General features: G+C 44.9%; 2 protein-coding genes across 2 annotated transcripts in view; one reads left to right on the top strand and one right to left on the bottom strand.

The window, feature by feature from the left end:
• The first annotated feature begins 1078 nt into the window (after window positions 1–1078).
• LOC117154810 (ionotropic receptor 25a-like) lies at window positions 1079–4738 on the top strand. The gene is made up of 4 exons (XM_033330112.2): window positions 1079–1371; window positions 2228–2766; window positions 3172–3501; window positions 3715–4738. Exons 1-4 carry the CDS (start codon window positions 1087–1089, stop codon window positions 3989–3991), a joined length of 1431 nt encoding a protein of 476 aa, XP_033186003.2. The 5' UTR covers window positions 1079–1086; the 3' UTR covers window positions 3992–4738.
• Window positions 4739–11763: 7025 nt separating this feature from the next.
• The window catches only part of Oct-TyrR (Octopamine-Tyramine receptor), a 61582-nt gene continuing 50210 nt past the window's right edge, over window positions 11764–23135 (bottom strand). Inside the window, exon 3 of the mRNA XM_033328017.2 lies at window positions 11764–20606. Within this exon, the coding sequence (XP_033183908.1) occupies window positions 19381–20589 (1209 nt within the window). The 5' untranslated portion in view covers window positions 20590–20606 and the 3' untranslated portion in view covers window positions 11764–19380. The remainder of the gene's footprint in view (window positions 20607–23135) is intronic.

Below are 23135 nucleotides of genomic sequence, written 5' to 3'. Positions count from 1 at the left end.
ACGCGAAACACCTTGAATTATCCAACTACGAAATTACACGTTTGATCGCTGATTCGATCTCCAAGGGTTGTAAATAGTTACCTATAATTAAGTAATATAATTGCGACGAATATAAACGCAATTAATTCTCGTTCCGAATTGTTCAATTTCGATTCGTACGGATTTAAGGGTGTATAAATATTTGGCTAGACTTTTCGAAAAGGCTAAGGCGAAAGCTTACCAAGGACAGATTTATCCGCGCGTCCATCACCGGTTGCATTAATTACTCGAAACCGCGGCACACCGGCTTTAACCACGAAATTTATGATGTCGCTCGTCGTCCACGATTGCGATCAGAGTACGTGTACAGTGTCAGGTTTCCGAGCTACGAAGATTAATAGCGCCTTAAGTACAGGGATTTGACAATCTAAGACGTCTCGACGACACGAACAAATTTACGGAAGCCTCGGTTTCGACCCGGAAACGGACACTCGAATCCACTTCTCCGAACTTTGTCATTTGCGTTTTCGTTGTTAATACTCTGGCGTGCTCTGCAAATTGAATGTAACAATTCCAATTATAGACAGAGATCGTATCAGATACGTGTCCGTGCTTACCGTACTATCGACTATCCTTTATTTAGCCTGTTGATTATTTCGGAGAAAGCGTGTCAGTAGTCGCGTGTAAGTAGAACAAGTTGGCGACTGGTCAGACGTGCCGGATATGCGACCAGTTACTACTACTAGCCTTTAAGCTCTTACACTTTCCTTTACTACGTTTGTTTGCCTGTTTGAAAGACGCGAAAATTTGAATATGAGAGGAATTCGATAGATTTTACACTGAAAATTCTATTCTACCGTGAGTCCATCGATCTCTCAACTGTTCTTTCCCTCAGCATCTTATAAAATACCTTTTATTCTACGATCGAAAGCAACGTTTCGCTAACAGATAGCCGAATATAACCGCGATAGAGCGTAAGATTTTCACGAGGTTATAGAACGAAAGGGGTGAACATCGCTCGATCTTTCTGCAAAATTAGATAGGTGCCTGTATCTCGCGGCCATAAAACTGCAACCAAGCCAAGAGAAAAGTAGATAAAAGTAAGAAATGACCATCGGAAGCAGACCGATCTATCGAGCGGTAACGGGAATCGCTCCACCGTATGTCATGTACAATAATACCAGTGGCACTTTTTACGGATATTGCATCGATCTTCTGAACGACATTGGATCGTTGGCGGGTTTCGATTACACGATCAGAAAGTCTTTCGACGAAAAATACGGGGATTTGGATCCGAAGACTGGGCTTTGGAACGGTATGATCTACGAGTTAACGAGCAATATGTCGGATATCGCTGTCGGACCCATATGGATCACATCCAGCAGGGCTCAGGTATTTATCGATCCTTACTGCGTCGTAAAAAGAATATCAAATTTCTTTTCGTGCCCTGAGCGACGAACGAAACGCCCGGAACGATCAATTGATACATAGACGCATATTTGATATATCTATTTTATATGGCGATGGCGGAATGGGAATTCCTCGTGGATGATGAGCGTTTCAAAATCGTTCTGTAGTATCGTAAATATAATAATAATTAGTTTATTAATGACAAATGAATTGAACAGAAAACAATGATTATTTAACACGAACTAATCGTAACAACGTATTGTAATTAATCAACAACTCTCGTCAACGCTATCTCGACAACGCAATCCGCACTCTCTGGCTTCTCGACTCATACTGCCGTTAATTCGTTTATGTCTCTTAGCAACCCTTTGTCTTTTGTCTGATATCTTTTGTTTAAGCCCCATCGTGCACACGCTCGGCAATCGCTCGTTTACAATTCGCACGACACACCTCTAGGTCCATCCTCGTCCACGATACTACAGTTCGAATGTTTACGTCGGAATATTGGCAGCGACTAAAAAGCGATTTGGAGAATGCACGTGGAAATTTCTTCGTGTGAGATCTTTAAGAATGCGGTATGATCGAAAAGAGAGAGAGAGAGAGAGAGAGAGAGAGAGAGAGAATCTCTGAAAAGTTTTAAGCGAGAGGCAAAGTTTGAGAAAACCACATTGCGTCGAATAAGCAGTTATCTTGAAATTATTATTCTATTACTTTTACTTCGCTTTTAAAATTGTTTAATTCCAATCGCTTTACCAGTAAGCTAACCAGTAACCGATGATCGAACTTCTCGATGATAAAAAGTTGGTAAAAGTTAGTGGTATAATGGTATGATACCCAGGTAGTCGACTTCGCTGTTCCGTACCAAAGACCAAGCGGTTTCACGATAATGATGCTGAAGAAAAGGAGGCAAGTCCCGTTCCTCAGGTTCCTAATGATCTTGGAGATCGATGTCTGGATAGGTTTTGCGTTCGCTTTCCTCTTCACGATATTTCTATTATATAGTCTGGAGAGGTACTCGCCCTTTAGCTACCGGAACAATCGGCCAAAGTATCGGAACGAGGCGGACGATCGATTCTCCTCGTTGAAGGAGTGTTTCTGGTTCGCGTTCACGTCAATCACTCCCCACGGAGGAGGAGAAATGCCCAAAAATTTATCAGGGAAAATAGTGGCCGGGACCTGGTGGCTGTTTGGCTTCGTCATGGTCGCCGCTTACTCTGCCAATCTCGCGGCCTATGAAACTCTAGAACGGTTGCAGAGAAACATCGAGTCAATGGACGACCTTAGAAAGCAGTATCGAGTTCGGTATTCCACTGTGGCCAATTCCTCGGCTTTCAAATATTTCTTAGCAATGACAAGGATGGAGGAATGGTTCTACACGTAAGACGCTCTTGACTTTCAGTGCCATTTTCCACTTAAAAAATGAATCCTCTTTCGGGACTGAAATTATTCATCCCATGATGATAATTAATTATTCATTTACCATATAGTCACTGCTTTCTTATGGCCCGGCGAAGAAAGCTTCTTGCTTCTAGACTAGTTACGCTTAACCCTGCCGCGATCCTCGAATTTTTAAACTCCGATCTTGCTCTCGTTTCGACGAACAAAGATTTTTAACGCTTCCATGTAGAATCGAAACGAGCGATGCAACGCTGTTTTCGCATCTTGTTCGAGTTTCAAGTATTATCTGGCGTTGCAAAGATGCAAGCAAAGTAACGCAGCAGGGTTAGCATCGATTCGAACGATTCTTGCACAATGATAAAACGAAAATTGCCATATATATAGGAACTGGAGACGTATGGCGTTAGACGAGAATACACCAGAAGCAAACAGATCCGATTATGCCGTGTGGGATTATCCGTTCGAGGACAAGTTCACGAAGATGTATCTTGCGATGAAGGACACGGGATTTGTTCGGAGCGTGGAAGAAGCGGTGAAAATGGTGCGGGAAGCAAACCACACTTACGAGTTCGCCTTTATAGCGGAAGCTATAACCGTAAAATATCTGACGTTGACGAACTGCGACTTCAGACAGATCGGGCAAGAGTTTGGCAAGAAACCGTTCGCTTTTGCGGTACAGAGGGACTCTCCTTTGAGAACGAAGCTCAATGACGCGTGAGTCCAAATCGATTCGTTTCCTTGTTCTGCTCGGTTTCCTACGATATTGCAACGATCAAATCCTAGTCTCTGGTAGTCATAAAATTTAACTACGCGTTTCCTGGTTAACGATATTGCCATGATATAATCTCGAAGTGGAAGAAAACGACTGCCATTAGCTCGTTCGTTTGAAGCTCCATTTAGTGCGTAACGATAAATGTTTAATTAAAGGATTACCAAGCTGGCAATTGAACGGAGATTAAACGCTCTGGAGAAGAAATGGTGGGACGAAAATCCTTCGAGAGCGAATTGCCCGGCTGACAAGGATTTTAACGCGGGCTTCGACGTCGACAATTTGGCTGTTACATTCTTGCTAATCCTTCTCGGTATATCGCTCGCTGTTCTAATACTCTGCCTTTATTATTGCTGGTATTGCTATCAGTTAAATAGAAGAATAAAAAAGGTAGGCCTCTATGCGACAACGCGATTCACTTCTCGTAGAAAATAAATAAAAACAGAGAAATGACAATAACATGGCGTATTTGCACGTTTTTCACGATGTTCTGTACGCGTGTGTGTGCGCGCTTCCGTGAATGCACAGCAGTATTTTTTCAAACTATGTAACAAACAGAGCAACGAAAAAAGTAAATGTTAATCAGAGGAAAATGGTTGTTACCTTTTGCCGCTTTTGTTTGTTCATCAGTTTCGCGTATCGCGTTGTAACGTAGCCAAGGCATACGTAAATCCCGATATTTTCGATTAACATGTACATCGATCGACTAACTTTGCCCGTTGTTCTTTTCTTTATCCTTGACTAAAATTCAAATCATTCCCATCGATCGTTTGAACGATTTCCAGAAAAAAAAAAAAAAAAAAGAAAAGAATCAATTTCGTTGAACGGTGCGTCGCAAGTGGTCACGATTTCCAGTCACAAAGATATCGATAACACGTTAAAATGAAAGTTTCAACGATACACGTGAGTATGTATGTACACGTGACGAGAGGAAACTAACGATCGACTGGTCAATTACGAGATAACGAGAGGTGACGGCACGCGACGCGTGACATGCAAATTTTTCGCGGTGACTCAACGTCGTACGCGACGATTACTCTGTTCGCGGCAATGCGAGACGATCGGCGATCGAGCATTTCGACGAGAAACTATCGAAAGGGAACGAAGAGACAAGCTGCGTCGATAGGAAAAATCGAGTGGATCACGGCCGTTGCGACCGATGGACGAAAACAAATGAAACGAAGCGAGAGCTTAGCTTTCGGTTGCGAGACCAGCGTCGGTCGCTTGACCGATTTTTGCACGCGATACACCGACCTCGAGAAGCACCGTGTACGCGATCGAAGCCAACTCGATTATCGGCCAGTTACTTATCGTGAGAAAATTAGCTGCAATTTGAACGCTGGATTTTTTTCTTCTGTCCGATAAGAAGAATTATTTCCAGGAACTTTCGAAGAAATTGGAGAATAAAGTGAAAAAGGGGAAAACGAATTACAGAGATCTCGTAAGGATGGAACGTAAAAATTGATGACTATTGCAGTTGGTTTTTATGTGTTCGGAATCAAGTTCGTGCGATTTATGATCGCCACCGACGATGTTTCAAGGATTTTGCGGCGAATTTGCGGTTCGCGTCGAGAGAAACGCGTCTCGTTGATCTTCGCGAGTAATTAAATCGCTCAATTTTCAATCTCGGTGTTACGTCGAGCGACACTCTACTTAGACCAGGCCACACACCGCGGGCCAGACGGGAACCAGATATCCGCTCATCCTTACTGCGTACTCTCGATAGTCTTAAGGACTCGTCGTAAATCCCAGTAATTTGCTAGCTAAGGTCCCTCAGACAGAACAAATATCTTTTTTCTAAATCACTTTCTAAAAAGTATTGTCTACTACGGCTCGACAAGGGAAAGTTAGTTTTTCTCGCGTACGATGCTTCCTACTAGCAACTTTCTGTCGAGGACGGCTAAGACCTTCCTAGTCCACCAACCTTCGTTTATCCAATCAGAAGCAAGGTATACCGCCCTCGCTTTCCTGGCCAAAATGTCACGAACAAATTCGATGGTCCCGTGCGCTAGACACACCCATCGCTAGCTTTCCCCCGACACAGCATCGGCACTGTAACTTACTTCTTTTACACCGCTGGAAAAGTCAACGTCTAAGTGTAACTCACATCAACTATCCAAGTCGGTTCTCGGGATTACCGAACATTCACTTGCTCTATTAAGTATCCTCTAATGTTACGTCCACTAACATACTAAGTTCAACTCCAAGAGCCTTGCTCCATTGTGCATATCTACCTTATCTTCGTGCGACAAAGTGTCATCTAGGAATTATATCTACTCAACAGTGTAACTTAAGTGTTGGAAATACATAACTTATAATTCTGTGAATCACAGTGTTATGCTAACTGAATCACTCCTATTATCTTAACGGAAATCAGGGGATCGACCGACTCGTGATGTCGATTATCATAATCGTAACGGGAATTTACGACTCCCGTTGACGTCTCTCCCCGCGATTGGTCGAAAATACACTCAGGCTTTGAATTTTTCAATTTTCAAATATTCACTTTTGTAACGCGGTTCGTCAAATTCCCGCTACAATTTACTTTCAAGCTGGAGATACACCGATGGCTACGCGGTTCAATTTTCTATCGGGGGAATGTTTCATTTAGAGAAATTCCGTTTCCTTATTCCAGCTTATCTGCTACGATTTATGAAAGTTACATAATCCCAGCGGAAACTACGTCGGCTCTGAAACGTTACATTCGAGAGAATATCGGTACGACCATAGCGTGCTTATTGCCAGTAACAATTATCGCAATAATACACACATAAACTTTAATTTTTTGCGCACGAAGGCCGTTGCACCGATCTTTCACCGGATAGAAAGAAATTTCTCATTTACCGGAATCGTGGAGAATTTCGCGAAGAATTTTAACATTCGGATAACCCACGAGTCCATTGAAAATGATTAATGGACCGCTAGTGAAGTCCTAGAACGGTCGTACAATAGTTATTTCGTGGCGGACCCATTAGAGTAGACTAGAACTAACCATAAGCGATCGAAATACAATCTGTCGTTCGAGTGGGTGGTGTACGGTGAGTGGAACGGTCAGGTGGTATAATTTTCGATCGAACATTCTTGATACACCGTCGTACGACCCTATGAATGTCAAGTATTTAATAATACCAGTGGACGATAATTGACGATCCACCGAACGTTTCCTAGTTTCCAACATGGTCGTAACGATTTACGAGCGTGCAATCAGTTGCAACGTGGTGGTTCGTTGTTCTATTCGTGCCTCAAGGAACGATACACGGATACAAGCACCCTGCATTCTCGCATCAATTTACATGCAAATCGATGGACCGAGAAAATCGAATTTCAGAAAATTCTACGGTGAAAAACATCGCGGTGGTTTATCTTTAAAACGTGACGCGTCGTTCAATCGTTGTAATATAACGGTATTACGCGATAATTGCAGCTTTCATGGATATTAGGCTACCGGTTATCAGTTTCAAACGAGATACGAGATCAACGATAGAGCGACCATCTACACGCACCGAAAAATTTAATAAACCGCTATCATCGATCGATCGATTCTTGCACGCTTCGCACGTCGCGGTCCTCTCGAGCCCGATATCCAGATAAACCCTGGTTTATCCGCTACTTTTGTCCGTTAATTCGCTATCGTATCGGTAATGTATTGTCATTTCGTAGCGGTTCTCAACTGGACGCATTTGTGCGCGAACTAAGCTGCTGTATTCTCAAACGACTGTCTCGTACGTACGTCTACGAGATATCGATCGGATCGTGTTACACGTATGAACGTAACGAAGAAACTATTTGTAGAGAAATGTCGTTCGCGAGGTTTGTTCCTCCATTTCAGTTCCATCGATTGAACAATTTCATCGATGCTTCTAATACAACAGTAGAGATCTTATTCGTAGCGTGTGTCGTTTCTTTCGGTTTACGAATCGTAGAGTGAGAAAGACGAGCGAGACGTGAGTCGGATAAAGTGGAAGATCGGTCAGCCGATTCGTCGATAAGCTTCGAACGACGTACCTGCACCTGAATCTTCTTCACGGTTTCCTTATCTAAAATCCACCCTATAGAAATCTTTCACGTATTTTGCGATACCCCGTATATTTAAAAAACGCACACTGCACAAGACGTAACAAAGTATCTTAGAAACCGAAATATCGCTTCGTAACTTGACGAAATAATCAACGAGATCGACGTGTCTCTATATTGGTGCAAGAAGAGAAAAGAAAGAAAAATAGCGCAAAAGAGGGTGAAGATCGAGTTATAACTGGTCTATATGCTGTTATTACCGAGCTGTGCGGTATTCGGTACAGTGACTCGTAGTCAGGATACTTTCAACGGGCGTTGTGACAACGATCGACGCCGAGAACGAAGACGAAAGAGCACTTACCTAGATCTCGTGATGTCAAAGGGGGACGTTTCATTACGGAAGCCAGGGTGCGCGAAGATGACAGCGGAAAAGTGCGCCTTGGTCTCCGTATCGCGAGTTGCACGTGCACCCTCGGCTGGATGATCGAGCCGAGAAATACGATGGTCCGATGGCCGATAGTCGCGATTCTGCCGATCGTGCGCTACGTTCTCGTCGTACGATGATCGACGTCTGCGAAATTTTCGGATATCGCGAATCGCAACATTTTTCGCGCCAGTTGCTCGTTTGTACTTGCGCCGCCTCTTTCGCCCACGTGAAAGCAGCTAAGGTGTTACGAGTTTCTTCTCGACTAATGTTAAGGGCAGAGGTCAGAAATAGCCGGCTGCTACTTTCAGCTTCCTCGGGGGCCCTTCGCGACGAACAACACCGCGTTTGTTCGTCCACCGGGAGAGTGAACCGGCATCTGCAATTATCTTGCGGAATTGCAAAGGCTCGCGTGCACTCCGGGGAGCAAGCTGAAACGTCTTCGTGTACTTTGTGCATTATGCAGAAACGCCACGTGTATGCGCGAAGCTACGGGCTGTGGATCTCACGGAAGAAGCAGACGCGTGACAAACGCGTTCGACTAAATATCGAAACGTGCGAACGTCGCTTTAATCCTCGGGACGAGGCTGATTTCCAAAGGAGGAGATCGGTGCTGGATATTACGACGATTCAAAGAGAAGAAATCAAATTGGACGGTTTTCGGTCGTTGGGATGGACGGAAGCGATATTCGTTCGAAGAGCTGGGCGAAAAAACGCTATGCATAAAACATTAATCAGAGACGTTAATAGGCACTCGGCTGGCGTGGATTTTACAACTTACCTCGGTAACGAAGTTCCCTCGGAGGCCACTCATGTATTTTTCATTGAACCTGCCTCTGGTCATCTACATGCATATTTCGACTGCGTTTTCCCGCGTCGTTCATTTTATTTCCCCCTGCTTCGTCCTTTTCTCTCGCTTCGGCGTTTCCAGCGGTAGATATATCTGGCGCGTGTACACAGCGACGTTGCGTATAAAAATAGTCGCGGCGGAAAATGAATTTTCCAGCTTCTGGAAAGGGAAGGGCTCGGCCAGGAAACGGAGCAGAGCAAACAAGGCGGATCGACTAAGCCGTGGCTGGACTCGGTTAGAACGTCACAAATATTGGCACTGGCGTTTTAAAAAATGTTCGTTGCTCCGAGTTAATCTTGTATCTCGGTTAATTGTGGCGCGCATGCCAGACCATGGCAAAGTGGACGAGATGAAATTTCGATGAGGACACAAAGTCGGCGAGATAAAATTCCTACGAGTGCAAAGTCGGCCAGGTGAAATTTTAACGAAGGCGATGTCGAAATAAACGAAATAAACGAAATCAAATTTTCACGAATTAATGCGTTTCCAGAGTAGGATGAAAGAGGGCCAGAAACGAATCGATAAGTTTCCTTGCGCCAAAGTCGTACGCCGTAAGCTTCGTCGTTCCAATGCTTTTTCAACCGACTCGTTTGATTACCAGCAAACAGAGTCATTTGCCGAAAGGAGTGAAACGCTGGTTCTGCGAGTTATCGGGTTCGTGCTACTCAACAAGTTGGATGGAAGGGATGATTGATTTACGAGCACACGCGAACGCAACCTTTTTCTATAAATTCGTAAACGATTTACGTATCAAAAGTAGTTGACCTTTGACGACAAATTTCCATACGAATAATTTATACTTGCACTTTCTTTTCTTTCTCGACGAGATATCGAATTAAAATTCACATACCACTCGAGTATCGTTTCGTTTAGAAAACTGTGTAAGTGGAAACGAGATATCGTGAAACGAGGCAGAGAGACAAAGTCTCTGCGAGAGAGTCAAAACGCGTAAACGCGCGATCGGAGACATTTTTCGGCGAATAAGGATATGCAGTTTCTCTTCGAAAATATACGCGGCGATTTTGAAGCTATTCAAAGTACCGGTTATCAAACAAGAGGCGACGGAAACGTAATATCCTACAGGTTTAATAAAAGAACGTTCGCGCGTAATTTCTACTTGCGATCTTAATTTCATTTTTCCAAGCTTCGTAACGATGGTGGCATCGATAATCGTTCCTCTTTAAGCTTTTAATTTACGATCGCGCTGTATCATTGCCACCTAGCGTACTGGCGGTGCAACAGATTACTCCGTTCCAATTAATCGTAAAATACCCGAGTTATGAAATTTGACTGCACGTGAAAATTCTCGTAACGTAAAGCGGCCGGAGAAACTGCAAGCGTACAAATACGTGGAATAGTGTTCCTTAATTGAAATTCTAGGACCAAGAATGGTATTCCAACTAACTCGTAACCTGGCGGCTTTGTCGGCCACGAGTTCGACGCGATAGGACGATTTCGGTTTCCTTTATTTCCGTTACAAAGGAAAAATTTGAACGCGGTTGCCAACGAACACGCGACTGCCGGCGATGAAAAACGCAACCGCGGCAAACCGAAGGGCGCCATAATTCCGCCGGCCGATTTGTCGGCCGATTCAGCGAGCGTCGCGCGAGATCCGTGAAAACGCGATTCCCGAGGCTCGAGTAAAATTGCGCGTTAAAGTGTCGGGTATGCCGTGAAATCTCACTATGGCAGATTAGAGCGAGCTCGGGATATATCGATCAGCCATTGTCACGTACGAGCGAGCGGACGCTCGATGATGTGGTAGGAATGTTTATCGAATCGCATTTTTATCGCCGCTATCCGATAAGATTGCTTTTTCCCTGATGCTATGAGATTATTCGATTATTCGAGATTATTAACGGCCGCACCAATGCCGCCTTGTTTCCAAACGCTGCCAATTACGATTTATGGTTTTTGTGACGCGATTATTACGCGCACGCAAATTATCAAATAACACGCGCATCCTGTTGAAACTCGGTTGACCATCGGATTCGTAATTATTGGTATTCGTCGAGGGATATCGTCGGTGTTAACATACGCTGCAATTCGAGAGTGTCCGCCCGTTTTTTCGCGTGATATACAGGGTGGTTGGTAACTGGTGGTACAAGCGGAAAGGGGGTGATTCTACGCGAAAAAAGAAGTCGAAAGTATAGAATAAAAATTTAAAAATTTTAAAAATAACGTCAATCGAGACAACGATCTACAGTGAGATCCGTTATAACGAGACGCGATAAAGTGGACGCGTACCGAGCGAAAATTCAAAGTCGATTTTCTCGAAAACAAGGCCTGGAACGAAAAATTTTTATTCCATATATTCGACTTCTTTTTTCGCGTAGAATCATCCCCTTCCCGCTTGTACCACCAGTTACCAGCCACCCTGTATTTTCGTTAAGATATTACGCTGGAATCAAATTGCGAGTACGCGCTCCGGTCGAAAGTTTTGGGACGCGTTTTATTAAACCGACCAAAGGAAGCGTTTGGGTACTTGTTTGACGAAACTCACGTACCACCGTTCCCGTGAATCGACCCAAGGGTCCGGATGCGTACTTCGGTCGATCGAAAGTAAAACCATTTAGGACACGTGTTACTTTCGGCCCGGTTCGACGAAGGATATAAAATACGACTTATTTGTAACGCCCCGTGGAGAAACATAGCGAAAGAGTGGAACAAACTCGTTGGCCGTTTACTTTAGCCACTGAGATTCCGTGTACCATGCACAAACACCGCAAAAGTCGCAAACTTTCTGCCGCTGGCATAAAGCGCAGCCTCGTTTTATTCAGCGACCGAAAAGCTGCCTCAACTGCAGGGATACCTTTACTTTTGATTTTTCATACAATCATTCGACTATGTACATAGACGAGCGCGTGCTTAGGAGAATGGGGAGGGGGGGGTGCTTTCAGGAGATTAATCACATCCGAAAAGGGTTTCCACATTTTACTGGTATATACTGGTATGCGTGTGTGTGCGTGTGAGTTTGTGTATATATATACATATTTTTTGTTCCGTATCTTTTTTATTTCTTTCTCATTTTCCATTCACACGCCGGACGCACGAAAATTCCGAGTCAAGAACCGTTCGCAATGGACAACGATAACAAACGGTGTTTCGCCTATTTTTTTCCCCCTATTATCCACGTACGATCTTTTAAAAAAATTGTCGCGCATAATTTCCGTGTAATTAAACCTTGCGTATTTCAGCGATTAAAAATATCGCTATGGAAATGTAACGCGTTTATTCTCGGAATAATTACGAGTACGAATATACCGATGCAGAGATGTAGCAGAAATGATTAGTCGCACCATTTTCTATGAAATAGGAACGAGCAATACGCGAGTAACGAAGAATCGCGCGAATAAATAAGACAGCTATTGACGAAATAATTGTTGTTCGATGGAATTTAACCGGAGAGAAAGTAAGTTGGACGTCTGTGTTAAAAAAAAAAAAGAAAAAAGAGATATAAAGGAAAGAGACTGTGAACGAAGTTTTCTAGCAAATCCGGTTAGATCTGACGCATTTCGCGTGTTTGTTCAAGGATCGCGCATCCAAACGAAGCTTAAAGGTCGTGAAATTGGACGAGAACCGTATAGTCGAGCTGTCTATACGCCACTACGGCGATGGTGGTGGTGCAGGGTTAATCCACGTGAAACGCGAAATACGAAATATGGAAATTAGATACGCGGGACTTCCGGCTTGAAAATAATTAAAGTGATTCACCGCGAAGGGCACTTTGCGATATTGGGGCTTCGTGGATGACACAGAGAGGCGTATTCGGTCCGAAAGTAACGAATCTCGTACGAGCTTGAAAATTCCCACTCTGTGTGTCTCTGCTCAGCTTTTTCCTTTCGCTTTATTCTGTTTCTACTACTTTTTCAAAGTCGCGAATGCGCGCCAATAACGAAGATCGAGTATACGCGAAACGTTTAAAAAATTGCCACGCTGGATCCGCGTGGAAATTCCGTGCGTCCTCCGATGCATCGACAGTGATTTTTTCGCTTCCGGTTTAACAAGGTTTCCCACATTCGAGAAGACGATCGACGATCGCTTCCATCGATTTATCATTCACGCTACGCTCCACATACTAGTCGTACACGTACACGAATGCATTTTTTTTTGTATCTTCTTCGCCGATATTGTTTAAATATTTACACACTCAAGCGGCAGGCTCGCATGAACGCTCGATGGTCCGTGCTTCCGGGGCGCGATCGGAGCCTTTTCTCCTCTGTTCTTCGTGTCAAATAAAACTAGATGCGACTCGTCGTACGATCGAAGTTCATTGTTTATTCGTATCGACGAATGTAATCGTTCAAGTTGGTTAAAACTTTCGCGGTAGTGACATTGATCGAAGCACGCGCGTACGCAGAGATTGCCGATTGTTCGGTAAACGCGTTCGAAGGACCCGATGGTCGATCGGTCGCTGGCTGAATGAAAATTCTCCGTTTGCCAGAAACATTTGCCAACGATCTCGTGCTCGTGCGCGACAATCGAGCCGCGACGAACGGGTTTACGAGAATTTATCAAGCGGATTACGAAGCAAGCTTGTCGCGGGAGAACGGTGATCGAAAGAGCAAGAGCCACGTTTCGAGGTATTTTTCAAATTTTTATATGCAAACGAACACGCTTGAAATGCGGCGGTAGGGTGGGCTAACTTCGTCAACGATTTTATTTCATCAGCGTGTCCTCGCTTGAATATTTAATTAACATCGGCAGGCCAGATAAAAATCCGTTGATTCAGAGTACGCGTTTGTCGCACGATGTTTCGGGTATAATGTTATCTACGGTATAACGAACGGTGTGCATGCTTTTCAAGCGTACGAATTTTTCTATTTTCCGTTGTAACGGATTTACAAGCGACAAATGCGCAAAACGTACGAGACGAATGGCTATCGTTAAACGACGCGGGCGTAGTCTTAAATTACTTGGATGGTTTACTGGCTACTTTTAAACTGCGAACACGGGCTTAAATTAGGAGACAAGTCTGTAAAATTACGCTCGACGTTAAACATCCTCGAAACATTCGCTCCACCGGGACACGCGTTTAATGTAATAAATTCGTTCGGAGAGAGAAGCTCCATGGCGCGAATCGGTTCGCCGGACTCGAGCCGTATTGCTATACTTGTAAATCACAACCAATGGAGTATTAGTTTAATAACTAGATGTTTATATATATATATATATAATATATTTATGTATATGTTATACGTATCTAGCGTAGTGTTTGTCTCGATCGGGCGACCAGGCCCAATTTTACGTAATAATTTATATGTATATATATATGTATAAGATCGTCATGGAATATCGCGGATCAATTTGCAGTTTCTTTTCGTGTGGCGAACGTATAAAAAACAGTCGCGGAAAAAAGCCGCGAGTCGGACAGAATTTCTTAAAAATATCCGTATGCTGGTCGATTTTTGCAAAGCATACGATCGGCAAAGAGGAAAGAGGTCGATGGTGAAAAGAGATATAGAAGAAAGAGAAATGGACGAAGGAATTTATCCTGCGCGTCGATCCGTGATACGTTCTCTCGAAAATCAATCTGCCGATACCGATGTATAAGTAAATGCGATGCTTTAATGTAATATATCATGTAGTACAATAATATTTCTACGCATTGGCGAACTTCCTATCCAAGAACGATCTTACGACGAGCAAAATCTTACGACGTCGATCACTTTCCCACTGGAAGGCGATCGCCTCTCGTCTAAACGATACATTGCACGTCCGTGTAGAATTCTAGAAAGTAATTGGAACGTATATATACGTACGTAACAAGTTTCGATAAATATCGAAAGTATCATTCAGGGGACGGAGTCTAATTCCTTCGACCGACGAAAGAAACACACCGTTTGCGTCGAATTAGCCGACAGCACTGGAATGAAAACGTTGGAACGAAATTGATTTCGCGATCGAATAATTCTGGTGAAACGTTCGGCAAAGACAGACGAAGAAAAACGAATAGGAAGAGGAATTACGGGATCGAGTAATTTGAAATTCTATGGGTGCAGTTCGGTTGTTCGACAAGACAGTGAAGAGAGTGTACCATTCGTCGGACCTGTCGCGAACTATCAGTGAAACAAGCGTAAAAGGGCGCGCAAACTGTCAGGATAGGAAGGAACAAATGGAAACGGACGAGAACGAATCGATTGGTAGGGGCAGATATTGTTCGAAACAATTTTCTAATTGCCCGACAACGCGTAATTACGCTAATTCTAGCCACGTTTGCTCATGGCACGCGTGTATTTCGCGCAACGAATGTTTCGTGCAATCGAAAAAAAAAAAAAAAAAGAAAAAATAACCGGTGAAAACGCGTCCTTCCGTGAAAAATAAAACATGTCCCGTACGCATCAGTCAGTCAGGAAATACGATTTTCCGGACGCTGTGCAAAATGTACTTTTTTTCAATTCTCATGTTTTTTATTTGTTTTTTTTGTTTTTGCTCGCGTCTCTCGTTTGGCATATTTCTTTCGTTCTTCTTCGATGGAACAGCGAACGATAGAAAGATCGACCAGCGAACAAATTTCCCATAGCTCTTTTTTACGATGCGGGTATCGCGCATTGATCGCCGGTCGTTTTCAAATGCGAACGCGTTGTAACACGTGTTGCTCTACCGTCGAATATTCCGTCGGAAAAGAGAATCAAAAGCGAGATAATATTTCTAGTATTAAAAAGATAACGCGAAAGCTTGCATAAACGAGGTAGCAGAGAAGAGAGAAGGCGATCTCGTTGAAATAACGTAGCAGCGAGCAATTGTCTCGGAATAGCTGATTAGAGAAAGCAAAGGAACAACGGTCTCATTGGTGACCAGTGGCTCGCGAAATTCGCTCTTCGTCTGGTCAACGATTCGAACGTATGCGATCGACGTGAAAGTGGTAATGGAGAAAATTTGCGATAACCGAGTCTGACTCGTCGTTTCCGAGTTTAACAGGGATGGAAGGGGAGCGATATAGCTTGCGTTTTACGAGCACTTCGAGAGAATGTGAAGTCCAGCTTTGCTGGGAATCGAGTCAGCTTCTCGTAATATTCACTGTCGCGTTACGAGAATCTATTATCGTAAAAAAAAAGGGCGAACGCGTATAAAATAAAAAAAAGAAGAAAAGAAAGCGCGAGACGGAGAAGAAGAGAGAGTCGGAGAACGAAAAGGAAAAAATTTGTGATTTTTAAAAGCGAGGGAGAGAACGGAGAGAAGATCGTAACCTTGGCGACGATTGGATGACACGGAGAGGACAAAGCGAAGAGAGCGAAGCAAGAAACGAGAACGTAGGGAAATCCACGCAAAGGATTAAAGAAACGCAGATCCGGGATCGGATTCAACGTCCAATTAAAACTGTTGAAAAGTCGCGCTTAATTCACTCTTGGATAGGAATTCGTGCCGCGTTTGGACAGTGCCACGAATAAAGTAATATTCATTTGTCTATCCTAATAATTAAAAATCTTGTAGCGTCCGTAGCACGGCTACGAACGTGTTCTCACAACCTTATCACAACCTTATTATAGAGCGCCCTGGTGACGAGGTCGAGTTTTTTGAATTAACCAGCCTTTCGCGCGATCTCCTTTCACACCAGTAACCTACGATACGTCTCCCGCTAATACTTTTCTTTTTTGCCATGTGTTTTTCTCTCTTCTCTTTTTTCTTTTTTTTTTTTTGTATCTTTTTTCCTCCATTCTATACCTTTTTAACTTTCGCGTTACTTTATTCGATTTGGCGCGACACTCGAGGGGACGGCAAACGTGTCACCTGTTCCCTCGTTGATCGGTAACGACTCGTTTTAATTTAACTCCTCGCGCTTCAATCATTCGCCGATACGACGATACGTTATGCCGTGTTTCATCAGCGGCGCGCGTTGTTCCCCGTGTCCTATTAACGAACTGATTCGCGCGCGCCATTATATTATTATACCACGAATCGCTGTGCTCGGTAAACGATCGCGTATATCGTTATTCACTGTCCGAACCATCGATATGTATCGAGTATACGAGGGCTTTCTTTTTCACGCTCGACGAACGCCAGAGCTTTTACTTAATTAAAGGACCGGCGAACGTTGAGGCACGAAGAGGCAACTTTTTCGATTTTCTTCGAGCGTACGAGCGCTTCCGTTTCGTGCACGATTCGTGCGCTCGCTATCGCTGCTCGCGGAAAGAAGAGTGCAGGCGACTTACATATAATTTTTATGCACGGACACACGCAGACAGTCGCAACATTCTCCTACTAGCGTCGCGTAATTCCTTCCTTTGGTGTATCTATATGTGTTACGAACGTAACATCGCGTCGAATCGTCGACGTCCTCGTCGATAGCGAACCGACGGCACGCGTTCTCTTTCTTTCCTTAGCGCGCTTTTTTCACCTTTTTCCTTCTTCTCTTTTAACGCTAACCGTTTTCTTCTGGCACTCGGATTCTTCGTTATCGATATTCACGACCATAACACTTGCGATTAATAACGAACGGAGTGTGTAACGTCTACGGCGCATTTAAGAATGCGCGACATCTCTCGCTCGTTATCGTTGCCAAGAAAATACCAAACTCTTCGCTTTTTCTCCTCCCGGGAGGATCGATGCTCCGGTGAAAGTTTTTCCTCGAAACCTCGACCACGCTCCAAGAAAAATCGACAACAATCAACCACGTTGATCTCGTTACAACGACCCGGCTAACGAGCTCCACTCGTCCATCACATACCCCGTTCTCGATTCTGCGGATATATGTGCGAGATTTTTCTATCGGTACAAAAATTAACCCGTTCGACGATTTCGAACGCTTCCTTTCAAAATTAATAGCAAACCATCAGCGATACAAAGAATTGCCTGCGCTTGATAGCTTGAAATTGCTTATCTGATTAAAGACGTAGTTTAAAAAATAAACAAAAATCCAACCTCGATTTCGTTACAACCGTCGAATCTCGAGATATTTCCAACTGGTTGTCCGATCATGAATTTAGAAGTCTCGGCGACACTTTGTCCGGAAGATTCTTTGAAGAATGCAAGGTCGAACGCGGACGAAGCGAAGCAGCTGACTTTAAACAAAACGTTCTTTTTACGAGGGCTATTTAAGAGAACGATCATCGGCCAAGAGGAAGGTAACCGTGTCTATTGTTCCGCGAATTAATCCCCGCTCGCTTTTGGCTATTAAAAGAGCGCCAGAGAATCTCGAACGGGTTGTATCCGCCTTGTGCACGATCTCATTCGGTAAGTGAGTTACATTACGAGCGCGTATACCACCCTAGGAAACGTATATTCTATCTTCTAAACGTCTTAACCGGAGTCTTGGTCGATTTCGTAGAAAATTCCTATTCGTAAACGCGAATCTCTTTGAGATCGGCAAACGAGAAGAACGCACCGTGGCCGTGTTTCGGTTCTCATGGACGCGTCGTCGCCCAATCCATCGTTTCCACCGTCTCTCGCGTATTATTTTAGAACTCGATCGAACTGGAGAAAAGAAGAGGCGAGAACGTATACGAGACGAATCTCAACTCTTTATCCGCGAGTATCGCGAGAAAAAAGCTGGAAAGCTGCGCGAAGAGGAAATTCGAAAGGCTCGTATTCCCATCGATTCAACGGGCATCTTGAAATTCTTCTGTTCCCTGGCGAGCGATATTTTACGAGGCTCGATAGAAAATGGAACGGTCGAATCTCTACGCGACTCGTACTACTTGAAAACGTTGCCTATTCAATGCATCGGACCGAATCGACTACCTGTTTGGACGAGCCCGACCGACCGATCGAACGAGCGTTAAACGGATCGAATTCGTCGATCTGTACCTTCTCCTGCTGTGATTGTTCGCGAAACGAAGGTCCGCTGCGAGTTTGTTCTACGACTTAAAGCACCCAAGTAACGACGCTCGACGAAAGGAAGGAACGATCGCGGCACGATTCAGCTTGGAGATTTCATTTCCTTAAGATTCCTTATCCGCGCGCCTTGTTCCCTCGCTCGCTTTACAGAATTAATGGAACAACTTTAACGAAACGACCTTTTGCGAGAATATCGCCGGTAAATTAGACTATCGTGCTCGCCGTTTGGTCGCTTGATCTATGCCGCGCGATTGGAACTCGCAGTTTGCTTCGCTCTCGTTATCTCGTCCCGGTAAAATCGACGTTCGTGCCACCGAAAATTCGTCCAACGTCTGTAAATTGCGCACGGCCGTCGCGATACATCGTCGTCCGCGCTATGTACCGATAGATTTTCACCCAGCAAACGCGAAACACGTTTTCCTTCAAACTCTTCCATGACCTCGTCTCATCGCGGAACCGCGAAGCCATATGCCGTTTCGTGGCGCGAAACGAAGCGCGAAACGAAGCGCGAAACGACGATCGTGGTAGCGTGGCTGATCGACCAGCGCATCCGCCTTCGTCGTCCTCGATCTCGGTCCGCAAAAACAGCAGTGGAACTGCGATGGTCGCGTGGTTGTGGTCGTCTTGCTCGACGACCAATCTCAAGCGGGTCGAAGTTTCGCTGTCGTTCGCGGTGCACTCGACGAGCGTAACGGCAACAAGAACGAACAACAATGTCTGTCACAGTCTCGGAATAGAACTAAGCAGCCGGCTCGTGGTTCAACGAATGCGCAGCAGCCTTCTGAACGCTCTTCTATAGTCAAGATTGAAGATCGTGTAGATGAGCGGATTCAGTGCGCTGTTCACGTAACCGAGCCACGTGATGAAGTAGACCATCCGGTCCGATGGACAACAAGCCGGACAGAACGGTACGATCACGTACATGAGGAAGAACGGTAGCCAGCAGACGACGAAAACGCCCATGATCACGCCCAGCGTCCTCGCGGCTCGTCTCTCCTTCGACAACGAGATTCTTTGTCGTTCCTCGATGAATTGATACACGGTGGTGGTTGTCGCCGGTGCTCGGCCACTGGTCGTCCTCCTGGAGGAGGACGTGGTCACGGTGCCGCCACCTCCTATCGTTACCTCGGTCGGTTCGTCGTCGATCAACGATGGTTTGGCGTGCGATCGAGGCGTCGATCTTTCGTTATGGTTAGTTTCCGAACTGACAGACTCTTCCGCGTCGTCTACCTCGCGATGTCTGGTCGATTGCACAGCGTTTATTCTACTTTGCCTGGCACGTTCTCTCAGTCTTCTTCTCGTCGCTAGGAAGATCTCGAGATACACCAGGCTCATCAACAACAGAGGAATAAAGAACGAGCCTAACGACGAGTAAATCACGTAGCCCTGTCTTCTGGTTAACTGACAGGGTGTCCCTGGCTCCAATTCTTCCGGCCAGTCGTTCCAACCAGCCAAAGGCGGCGAACTGATCGCACCGGACAATATCCACACGCCCGCTATCGTCGCTAGAACCCTCTTCAGCGTTCGTTTCTGCGCGTAATTGATAGGATCGGTGATCGCCCAGTAACGGTCGAGCGCGATCGCGCACAGATTCAGTATGCTCGCGGTGCAACAGAGCACGTCGCAGGTTAACCACAATTTACAAAGGTGTATACCGAAGATCCACTTGCCCAGAAGAAGATAGGCGACGTTGAAAGGCATCACTAAGATGGCGACCGCGAGATCGGCGACCGCCAACGAGACGATGAAGAAGTTCTGAACGATTCGCAGAGGTCTGTAGGTGAACACACTGAGGATCACCAACGCGTTGCCGAGCACCGTGGTGAGAACGAGGAAGCCTAGCGCCAAAGAGGCGGCTGCGGCTTCCCAAACTGGCAAGTTTGATCCTGTTTCCTCTTCCGGCAGGCCGCAGCCTGTTACCTCGTAGTCTTCGGTCATCGTGCCGCCTGATTCTCCGCTCGAATTCATGTTGTCGAGCCTGCTCCCTGCAACAATAGATCCTCGTTAGCGTAAGAAGAACGGATATTGTATCCGTCTGATGATCAACCAAGGACGTGCAAGCTTGTTCTCGCGTGATTAACGTTAAATTCGTGTCGCTATCGCGTTATCGGTTTGCGATCGTTTATCAAAGAAATAAGTAAAACTGGTGTGTTTCGCGCGATATCTTTTCGAATTATCAGGCGAGCACGATTAATTATCACGTCGCGATTAATTTTGCAATTTGTGCATTTTGCAGCGTTTGCGAGAGTAGAAATATAAAATTAACGATTCCGCGAAATTAACGGTAAAAGTAAAGGTTCTGGTGCGAAATACGTGTATTTTTATAGACGTTCGTTAACGTCGATGATTATACAAGGAACGTCCATTGTTGGCGTTCGTTGCGAAGTAGCGGATCCCTTTTTAACCCGTGAAACTCGTAATAGCGAAAAGGATCTAATTTATGATATCCTCGGGTATATGTTTCTTTCTCTCTCTTATGCTAACAGGATTAAAACTGAACTACTTTCCCAAAAGCTTTCCTCCATATTCTGCTGAAGAATTTTTTTAACGCTTTATCGTTAAAAATATAGCGCTGCGAAAGGACAAGCGAGTTGCATGGGAACGTTAACGATGAAAATGAAATTGCTCGTTGGCGCGGTATTTCACACAACACCGAGAAATCGCCCGATGTGTACGCGTATCGTAAGGTTTAAGATCGATCTCGGAACGCATCGTTCAAGCATTCTCTCGGAATTAGTTTGAGAAACCGTGATGCATCGTTTGTTCGCTGGAATCGTTGCGATTGCTTGCGTCCCTGTCGTCGATCAAAGTGCTCGGCTGCACGCTTTGGCTACCTTTGAAAAGAGCGATACAACGGCACTCGATGTTGCGTTTCAAAGTAATCGTTTCGTTTGAAGGGCCATATAGAAAATAACGGGAAAGAGCTACATGGCGGCGGTTTTAAGTGCCTCCGTAAATCCTGCCAACGCCGACACAGGCAGCAGTGTATTTTCCCTTTTATAGAGTCTCGTCGTTTGCATTCGCTTGTTTTTTCTTCCCGCGCTGCGGTGTAGGATTTTATACGCGATGGTTCAAAGCGATCTAAGCGCGGACGAACGTAATCCCTGATCTGCGTGACGCTAGAATTTCGCTGATAGCTCGCGCAAGCTTGCCACGCGTCTCAACCTTCGTCGCGTAGATATCTTCGTTTCACATCGCGTCACCAACAACTTTCAAACGCGTTCCTTCGCCTATTTGCCGACTGACTAGTTGCAGAGTTCGTTTCTCAGGCAACTTGCGACCACTTTCTTTCTATCAACGAGCAAAGTTTCAGCAGGGGACGCCAACGAGATTTAACGCGTGCTAACTCGCGTTTCTTCGTTCGACGAAGGAGCGTTCGTTAACGGAAAAGAATAATCCGGTGGGAAACGATTAACCAGACGGAAGCGAGTAACAGAATGGCGAAATAACAGCCTCGGCGAACAAAGAGATAAGACGAGGGCGAGAGAAAGAAGAGATAGACACGGTACTTTGAATGGTATTTTCTCTGGAAATTGTCGCAGAGATACACACGCACGGGATAATCAGCTTGGAAAACAAAAGATCTGAAAACACGAGAACGCAGCTATTTAAGAGGAGGATTAAACGATTGTCGCGGCTCGTTTTAACGCACCGCTATTTCCCGTGGCTCGTGCAGCCACACCAGCACCAAGGTTACAACGATGGTTGCACGGTGAAATTCACAAGTACCTTGTCGAGCGATTCGTTTCCGTTTAGAACGCAACAAATTCCGCGGCTATTCGCCATAAGCGGTTGTACGCTGGCTGACCAACGTACGCCCTCCGTTCGATTTATCTGTTAGTATGCAACCACGCGCGGAACGTGCGATATTTCGTCCACCGGTCATTAGAAATTTAAATTAACCGCGTGGAACGATAAGAATTTTCAAACAGAACGCGACACCTCCTCTTCGTTCGTTGCCCGTTACGCCGCAAAAGGAAATGCCGAGTATCTCTCGGCGGGGAAAAAACGAAGCATCTCCGAGCTATAAGTAATCTGCTCGTTCAAGGGGATACAGTTTCTTGGAAAAAATGCTGAGAGGTATTAAAAACCGAGAGAAAGAGAGAGAGAGAGAGAGGAAAAGTATTGTATATTTAGACGATACTATACCTTTATGAAGGTATATAATTAGCGTACTTGGTGTCTTCTATTTTCATGGAATCCTGTAGCCAATTTTCTCCTTCGAGCCACCTGCTCCTTAAACTCGAACGAACACGTTCGTTGGTTATCAATGTGGCTCGGTTTGCCAGCAATTTTTCTATACCGGAAAATTTATCGAATTTCATCTTCGAGCCAGCGTTGTCGAAAGAGATGGTACGCGTAAAACCAGAAGGTTGTGACATCAAAGAAGAAAGTACGATTAATTTCTGTCGATTTCATGTTCCGATTCTTCGTTGTTTCGTTGCTCGGGAACCGTATTATCGTAAGCAATGATCCATGGCGAAATGAAGGCACGCTTCGTCTGCTGGAATCGC

This window comes from Bombus vancouverensis, chromosome 7 (assembly GCF_051014615.1).
Source record: "Bombus vancouverensis nearcticus chromosome 7, iyBomVanc1_principal, whole genome shotgun sequence".
NCBI lineage: Eukaryota > Metazoa > Arthropoda > Insecta > Hymenoptera > Apidae > Bombus > Bombus vancouverensis.
The sequence above is the reverse complement of the archived record's forward strand: the minus strand, read 5'-3'. Positions and strand labels throughout refer to the sequence as shown.